The 9,236-nt window shown below is 45.3% G+C and overlaps 1 protein-coding gene across 1 annotated transcript; it reads right to left on the minus strand.

The window, feature by feature from the left end:
* Positions 1-8,943, minus strand: LOC139351742 (alpha-tectorin-like). The gene is made up of 15 exons (XM_070993746.1): positions 8,898-8,943; positions 8,466-8,551; positions 6,611-6,719; positions 6,324-6,450; positions 5,114-5,354; positions 4,734-4,890; positions 4,466-4,556; positions 4,081-4,143; positions 3,631-3,833; positions 3,075-3,206; positions 2,481-2,668; positions 2,053-2,204; positions 1,738-1,974; positions 1,443-1,599; positions 1-30 (listed from the first exon to the last, which is right to left on the minus strand). Exons 1-15 carry the CDS (start codon positions 8,941-8,943, stop codon positions 1-3), a joined length of 2,019 nt encoding a protein of 672 aa, XP_070849847.1.
* Between the last annotated feature and the right edge of the window lie 293 nt (positions 8,944-9,236).

Consider the following 9,236-nt stretch of genomic DNA (forward strand, 5'->3'; position numbering starts at 1 on the left):
TCAGTCAGTCCGAGTCACCGTGGAGACAACCTGAGAAGACAACCGGACCAAACTGTGAGTGATGTCTTTTCTGCAAACCTGCATCCTGACTGAAACAACAGGTGTGACTCTTCAACTCTCTTCATTCTGTTGTTTGTGATGAGTCTGAAAGCTGAGCAGGAAAACCTCCCTGTCCTCCCTGTCACACTCACTTTTTACTTTCAACATCAGGTCATCAAACATCACTCGTGTCATGGTTCTTCCTTCCTCTTCCATTCAGTCATGAGCTCCAGTAATCCCATGTCTCCCACACTAACAGGCAGAATGCTGAGGTATAACCACCAGTCTGATGTGTGTAAAAGTGTTTGTGGTTGTTCTGTAGCAGGCTGGGATTGATTTCAGGGAATGAAGCTAAACACAGTTTCATTTCAGCCAAGTGCACTGACGACCTATACGGGCTTTGGCACTGAAGTACTGGCACAGCACTCTGGCTGCAGATCATTCATCATGTGTGTCCTGCTACCTTCAGGTGGCTGCAGGGTTTCATCAACTGATGGAGAAACTTCTGACACACTTTCACAGCCTGAAGCAGCTGTCCTCAACAGACACTGAAAGACTCACTCATGCATTCATAGATCAGTGCACATTGCTCTGATGTCAGCAGTCAGCAGCACAGTCGTGTCTTACCTAATTAGTCCAGGTCATGGTGATCAAGGCCGGGGCTTCGTCCAAATATATGGACCCAGCAGATCTGCGTCTCCGAAGACCTCCACTGCAATCCTGGAAGTTAAAGACAGAGAGACATGAAGTGCAGACTTCAGAAGACCAACACTGGTCCATTCGTGCTGGACTGTTGCTCATGGATGATGGCAGCATCTCACCTTCTGTATCCTTCAATTTGATGTTTACATGTTGAATAAAAACTTGAACAATGAGAAGAAAGCGCTCCTTCATCCAGCCTTTACATTTGTTATTGTACTAAGAGAAAATATATAAAAATCTGATGTAAAGTAAATATAAATACACACAGTTAAAGGCCTCCAATCTGATTTCAAAATCTGGGAATATTTGCACTTCATACAAGGACTAAACCATGTTGCTGCAGCGCCACCTGGAGGCAAAATGCCATCAAATGTTTCTGGCTGATCTAAATGTATTTTCAGCTGCACAGTGTTCAACAGTGATGCAGCTCATGTCAAACAGATCAGGACCAGAGGAGTGAACAAAGACATGAAAGAAAGTCTTTGGTGAAGGTGATGGAAGCTCAGCAGCAGTCTGACACATCTGGAACTGCTTTTCATAAAGATTTGTGGGGCTTCGAGTTCGGGCCAGTTTTCCACTGATGAGCAGTCAGTTTCATCTGTGTGTGTGTGTGTGTGTGTGTGTGTGTGTGTGTGTGTGTGTGTGTGTGTGTGTGTGTGTGTGTGTGTGTGTGTGTGTGTGTGTGTGTTTGGGGGGCGTACCGGGACGCAGGTCTGGTTGAGGTTGGCACACAGGTTGACGTTGCAGTGCACAGAGACGTCAGAAGAGCTCCTGGAGAACTGGAACATGTTGAAGGAGAAGCGGCTGGACGTTCCCTCTCCGTTTTCCTCCACATCCACCGTCTGGTCGTTCGCACAGCTGCTCACAAACGTGAAAACATTCATCACGTCAGAGCACACTTTGTCTTCAGGAGTCAAAAACACACTTATTAACGAGTCCCTGCTTCTGATTCATTTGGACAGCAGCGAGCAGCTACCACCTCTGTGTTCATCTCACCCATCTTTGATCAGGTTGTATCTCAGACTCCCAGCCTGGTTGGTTGCCCAGCAGGAGTCCGTCACCACGGCGACCAGACCGTCATCCAGCCCGTCAGCCTCCAGCACCAACCAGATCTTCTGGTTCAGCTGGACTTCAGTGTTGGAGTCCACAGCTTCTGTATGTCTGGCGTCGGTGTAGGCTTTCATGGTCAGAGTGTAATTCCAAGTTCCAGATGTGAACTGCTCCATCACAGGGCTGCAGAGAACAAACACACTTCAGCTGTCTTATACTCACAAACCTCTTCACAACACAGAGATAACAGCCTCCACTCACCTGTCTTTGATTCTGAAGGTCATATTCTTGACATCTGGCTGAGCATAGAAGCAGGAGAAGTCGATGTAGAATTGGTCCTGGCGAGTGATGTTGTCAGAGGGGCTGTTCAGGGCTGTGATGGTGTTCATGTAGATCAGCAGGCTGTTGTTGGACTGCAGGGTGATGGAGATTCAGACGTTGTTACAGCACAAGTTCCTCACAAATTCATCACAACTCTTTACATTCAGCCTTAAAATGTGACATTTGTGAGGTGTTGACTGGCTAGAATAAGCTTCATAGATGACCATCATCTCTAGAAACCAAGGAGGTCAGAGCTGAAGCCCAACCCACAGAAAGATCCCAAACTAGAGGAGAGCAGGAGAAGCTCAGCAGAGTGCTGGAAGACATTTGGCTGCTGGTTCAGAGTAAAGACGTGATGGAGAACCCACCGTGACCTCCGTCCCACAGGGGTCGCTGCTGTCGAAGCTGAAGGTCACCATGTGGTCCTCCTCATCCATCTGACCTGTGCAGTTCTGGTCATTGAGGTGTAAAATTGTGTAGTCGATGCCTTTCTCCTCCAGGAGACACCCGACCAGAGTAAGTGAAGCTGAGTTCTCCTCGCAGACCGTCGGGTCACCTGAACGTCCAGCAGGACAGACGAGGGAGACGAATACAAGACCATGTTAGAGAGGACAGACAGGACAGACACTTACAGCATGAGGGACAAAAACAAGTCAAAGCATTTAATCCTGCTTTGGTGACCTTTGTCTGTTCTTTCATTCAGAAGCAAACTACCAGTTTTTGTGGTTTGATACCATCAGAGTGAAAAAGACACGAGGGTGAAAGAAGAGCTGAGTTAATGAAGTCTCATCTGTGCTCCTGATAACAAACATTCAGTCAAAGTGAGTGCTGAAGGTCAGTTATCATCAGCTCCACAACAGCTCAGCTGTGTGAAACAAGTGTCCCTGTGAGAAAACCCTCCATCCTCTGAGGATCAGGACTCTGCACGAGTCAGTCATGTTGTCGTGTCGCAGCTGTCGTACCCAAAGTTTCATTGGATTTGTACGGGAAGGCAAAAACGGCCCGACAGAAGCAGCCGATTTCACCGCTGAGCGTCTCTGCACAGAACTCATGATCACTGCAGATCCTTCCCTGACAGAGGGGCTGAGGGGGGGCTGAAAGAGAGACAGAGAGGGACACATGTAAAGAATAATGACACAAACTGCAATAATGACGCGGCACTAAAGAAACACAGTTCAGTGGAGACACTGACTGTTTCTAATGCAGATGACCTGCTGAGTCTGTCAAACACACAAGGACTGCAACACCAATCAATCAATTCTCCACAACTGCTGTGAAAACTGGGCTCTGAAAGTTGAACTGAAAAACTAGAGACAAAGATTTTTTCAGGTCAGACATTTGTTGTTTTTCTCCTTGATTTTTATATTCTGCAATCCACAGATTTAGTCTTATTTCTTCTTCTGAGTATTTCACTTTGAATAAAGTTGAACAAGCTGACATTGACATTTAGATTCTGTTATTCAAGACGACATGTTGATAAAGCTTCACTGAATTGATCTGAAGCGAGAGACGTCTTACAGCAGCCGGCCATTGACCTCCAGCTGTCCACTGTGTCGTTGATGCGCAGGCTGCAGTCTCTGGCGTAGGCATCCAGGAACTGACAGTCGAGACCGTCCACAGCAGGGTATCTGCACAAAGTGTCCATGCAGGCGTCTATGTAGGGAGCTGGATCGATGTGGTTGTGACAGGTGGTGAAGGACGTGTCATTCAGGAGATTACAGCTGTTCCACAGATGTGAAGAGACAGAAAGAGAGATGAAGGATGACGTCCAATCAGTGCTGTGTTACCTTTTGTAACTGGGAATAAACCTAAACATGGAACAGCTGCTGAAGCTTCATGTCACGCAGATTTCTGTTCACACAAAATTTGATCAATTCTGTTCCCCAAATGACATTAAACATGTGATGTAACATGACATTTAGCACACACATGAAACTATAACACAGAGAGTTTGTTTCATCTGCTTACTGTTCAGTCATCTCGGCGCAGTTGATCGAACTGTCAGCAGTGTCATTGTACAGCACCTCACAGCTAGGGGGCGACACACAACACAAAGTCAGGACTGATACCTGCTCTCACTGTTCAGATACACACAAACACACTTTCTGAGTGTTACAGACACACATGAGCTTTGTGTCTTTGCTTCAGTCCACAAGTCAAAGGAACCTTCATCTTTTTCAAGATGTGTCCAGATAATTTAAAATTCAAGTTGTGGAAATGGTCATTGTTGTGAGATCAACAGAATCGAGCAAAACATAAAAACTGACATTCCAGACAAGTGAAGGAGTGTTAGGGGACTGAATTTCAAAAACAAAGTACAACGTCCACTGAAACACTGTGATCAACGTCTTACTCGAGGGTACTGTTGTCAGGAATCCTCTGATCATTCACAGACGTGGAGTTGGCACACAAACCATCAACTTGTGGACCTTGTCCACCAGGTCCTGGACAAGTGAAAGACAGAATATGGGTCAGATCAGCATCAACGTTCAAACTGGATGAATATGGCAACTCACCAAAATACAGCTTAGTTCACATTCCTCATGCCCCAAACGAGTGCTGGGCACCACAGTTGGTTGTTGTATCCCGTGTGGTGAGTGCTCGGATTTTACTTTCTGTACCTTTAAGGAAGATCTGTGCGGTGTTGCCATCAAAGAAGACAGAAACAGTGTTGCTGCCGTTTGTCCACACAGCAGTGACTCCAGTTTGGTCCTCAGAGACCTCCACACCGTTTGACAGCACAGTCGAGCCGTTGATGGTCTGCATTGTGTTTCCCAGCTGCATCACAGCAGAGAGACAAAGTGGAGGAAACACAGGTTCAATCATCACAAACACACACAAACAGGCTGTTTTCACTGCAGCAACCACCGAGTTCACCAGTATTAAAATAACTGCTTCTCATGTCACCAAGAAGAAAGATGAGAGCTGACACAGCAGAGGATGAGACGAGGATTTGGGATCAAAGTCCACACTGACATGACGGTGGCTGTAGGAAGCTTACCTTAACTATCCCCCCTTGTTCCAGGTGAACATCATCGTCTCCGTCCAGTTGCAGTGTCACACTGTCCAAAAAGCTCACATCTCTACGACGGCGTTCCCGGAAATACCCCACCACAGTGAGGCCAGAGACTGTCGAACCCGACAGCAGAGTGTATGCACACCGATCCTGGACATCGTTAAGATGACCGTAAAAGTCGATGACAGCGGGGCCGCTCACAGTGCAGATGGGGTCAAGAATGCAGCTGATGGAGGCACAAAAGGACAGAAACAACAAACACCATCAGCAGGAGCTGCTGCCGAGGGCCACAACCACCAGGGGGCCCTCAAACAAACAATCTGCAGGAGTGAAGTCTTCATGTGTTCATGTTCATGTCGTCATTGAGACATTTATCTACGTAATATTTGATTGTCATGTTTTCACAGGCCTGGCTCACATCAGCCAACAGCAGTGACTTGAAGGACTCGGCAGTAAAATCAACATTTGGTTCAGTTCCAGAGAAATGTCTCACTGCTGTTATGGAACGTTCTCTAGTAACACACTGGACATTTGATTTCAGTAACCACATCACAGTTTAGGAAAACTGTGCTGTGTTCAAACCTGGTCCTGATCCAGATAAAGTTTCAGTTGCTTTTAAACTGACTAGGGGTCAGGCAGCGTTTTGCCGTGGGCTCTGTATCACCTGCAGAGTTTCGACTGCAGCCCCACAGTGGACGATAACTGCTCTGACTCTGGCTGTTGTGGTCCAGCTTGGAAACAAGGCCGACCGGAGCCGAACTGTGACAGTCTCCTCCCTCAAACCAAATCCTGGTCTCTCACTAAACTGATGTGTGGACTTTGCTGGACACCAGAGAGAAGACACTGATTTGCAAAGTCTGTCAGTTCCAGCTCTCAGAAACTGAATCTCTGTGTTTTTGGAGTTTTGGTTCACTTCCACATTCCTGTTCTTGCTTTTTGTCTCACAGATATCAGCCTCACTGTTTCCTCATCTCTTTGCTCCTATGAGAGCAGTGTTTGAGCTCTGTTGAGTTACTGCTGATGAAAACCCAACATTTCCTGCTGCTGCTGCTTCACATGAAAAGCTTTCTACTGGTGAACCTGCAAAGGCGAGCGATGCCCTCAGTGAAACTTCCCTGAGTAAATGAAGCTTTAAGAAGTCCTCGTCTCATATCATCACAGCTCTTTCTTCTAAATATGTAGGACATATACTTACATACTGTTATCCTGACAATAATCCAGAGGGCCACACTCAGTGATAATGAGGACTGCAGTGTCATCACAGATTTGACTGTAGCAGATCTCTGGTTCAGAGGCGTTTGTTCCAGGTTTATGCACAACACCTGAAAGGTGAAGAAATGTTTGTATCAGGTTAAAAAATCAAAGTTCACTGACAAGTTTCCAAACTGTGACCCAAAGCAAAACAAAAACAGGAGTATTAAAATATTACAATTTAGTTGTTACAGACTCTGAGGATAATTTGTAATCAGTGAATTTGCCAACCTGAGTGTCTGCATGCACTGATGTCAGCACCGGCACGTATTTTTGTGTCAGTCCCACTTGTGAAGTTGAACGTATCGACTGTGGATCCACTGACCAAAGTTTCAAACTCCTACACAGCAACAAACACAACCAGTGTTACTGTCACAGAGAAGACTGAATTCATACGTTAACATAAAAACAGACCAAACTCTGTGGAAAAATTTCTTCATCCACTTGTTCAACTGAACGTTTTGTCCAGTTTAGTAAAAAGTGACATTGACTCCATGTGTATGTTTGTTTAAAGTATTTTTGGGGACAATGTTTGTCTTTATTTAGACAGCCAACAGTAGAAAAGTGACAGGAAATGAGGAGAGAGACAGACGGGAGACGACAATCGACAAATGTCTCTGGCTGGACTCAATCGGGGACGTTGTGATTTCATGGTTACAGGACGCTCCACATGTCGAATGTGATTGGAGCATCTTGGAAATGATTCTGCTGTCGTGTTTTTGGGAAATCAGACAGTCTTGATGGAAAGTGGTGCAGTCTCTGTGTTGCCTTCAGTCCACTCCTGTCAGCGTCACTGGGTCAGTTTGGGAGGGTGGAGGGGGCAGAACGGAGTTTCACTGCTGTCAGACAAAGTGTTTCCTGATGCCACCACCAGGAGTCGCCAGAGTCAGAAATGGTCTGATCCCTCGCACAGCACCTTTAAAGGTGAACACTCCTTGTTTCACCCTCCCCTACGACTGCCCTGAGAAATGTGAAAAACGTCAAAGTCCATCTCCAGACTCAGTGTTTGGTTTGACCGTTCTGGGCTACTGTAGAAACATGGTGGACTCCGTGGAGGAGGACCTGCTCCTTCTGGAGATATAAAGAGCTCATTCTAAGATAACAAGAACACATCTGTTGATGTTTTCACGTGATTATACACTGATGGAAACACGATGATGATTATTGTGACATTTCTGCCAGAGGATCCCCCAAAATCCTACACACAACAAGTAATTCAGTTCTTTATGCCAACAAACATCACACACACATAAAACTACACAGTCTGTTACTGTTTATCAATCATCTGCAGCCTTACATTGTTCTGTCAGTATATTGATATGTATGCAGGTATGTATGTATTTCATATACTCACGAATGAACCAGTGTCCGGATAGAAGAAATACAGCACTGCTTGTGTCCCAAAGCTAGCTAGACTGAAATCACTCTGTAAAGAGTCAACAGAGGAGATACAGACACTGTTAAGACATTTCCATGTGTTGAGTGAACATTAACACTGGTCAAATGTATTTACTCATGACACTGAGGAACACTCACGGTAACATCACTGTACTTAGCAATATATGCTTCACATTCAAAGTCATTCAACATGGTTGGTGCTACTCCACGGTAAAGATGTTCATATGTATTCTGATGAGTTGTTTTAATATCAGCACTCTCTCTGTCGGCTGGAAGCCCCAGAATACAGTCCTGTGCAGGCTGAGAAACGTTGTAATAGTCGTCGAAACAGATGACTAACATGCCATTCTCATAGCTCACCTGTGAAAATCAAAGAGACAACAAGTTAAATACCAACAATAACTTTTGTTATTTTGTTAAGTGAACTTTGACTCAGAGAGTTGCAGAGGTTTCATTCAGTTCGCTCTCAAACGAAAGACATTCAGAAGATGAAAAGAAACAATGTGAGGACGACAGTTTTCATCATTGATCTGACTGATGGATCAATGGAGCAAACAACATTTAGTCTGTTAACAGAATAAACCTTCAGAGGACTAAATCTGACTCATACAGGCACAATCTGTCCAATTCAACACAAAATGTAAAGCAAACAAAGATATTCTCAAGCATCAGGCTTCATCCTACTCACATAGAGTTCTTCGTACTGCTTTCCATAAAACGTGAAGGGACAATCGCTGATGTTGACCACTGAAGAACCATTGAACTGCTCAGCACCTGAAGACGATGGAGACACATGAGAGGTCAGAACTGTCTGTGAGCTGGTTGGACAGCAGAGAAGGATTCAAATGTCGACTTCATGAAGGAATAAAACAGCATTTGTTTGTTTATCAGTCAATCAAAACTCTTCTTATCTCCTCATCAGTTCCTGCTTCTTCTTAGAAACAAAGATGTCAGCAACATTTCTGCACATCTGGCAGATGATCAGCTCTTACAGTTACTGACGGACTTAAAGTCATTCTGCTCTTCGTTCTCAGATCGTTTGCTCTTCTTTCATGTTGCTTCTACTGAACTCCCTCAACTCGGCTTGTGGGTGGATTTTCAACACGAGTGCGTTGCTTACCTGCCAGCCCAATGAGAGCAGACAGGAAGAGCAGGAGGCGGAGCATGATGGAGGAGGCCAATCAGCTGGCAGAGAGCTGGAAGACACACAGATGGACATCTTGAACAGGATTCATGCTGTACAAATGTGGATTTCCATGACACTTCCATGACTTCTCCAGGTTTTTCCCTGACCGGACAAACCCTGTCTGTCTGTGATTGGTCTAAATGCTGCAGTATTCAGTCGCTGTGAAAGACTTTATTTTAAACGGCTGCTCAGCTTTTGCAGCAGAACAATGACATCACATCTGATCTCATCCTCGAGGCTGCAACGAACAATTTTTTCATCATCAATTAATCT

Source organism: Chaetodon trifascialis, chromosome 23 (genome assembly GCF_039877785.1).
Source record: "Chaetodon trifascialis isolate fChaTrf1 chromosome 23, fChaTrf1.hap1, whole genome shotgun sequence".
Classification (NCBI taxonomy): domain Eukaryota; kingdom Metazoa; phylum Chordata; class Actinopteri; order Chaetodontiformes; family Chaetodontidae; genus Chaetodon; species Chaetodon trifascialis.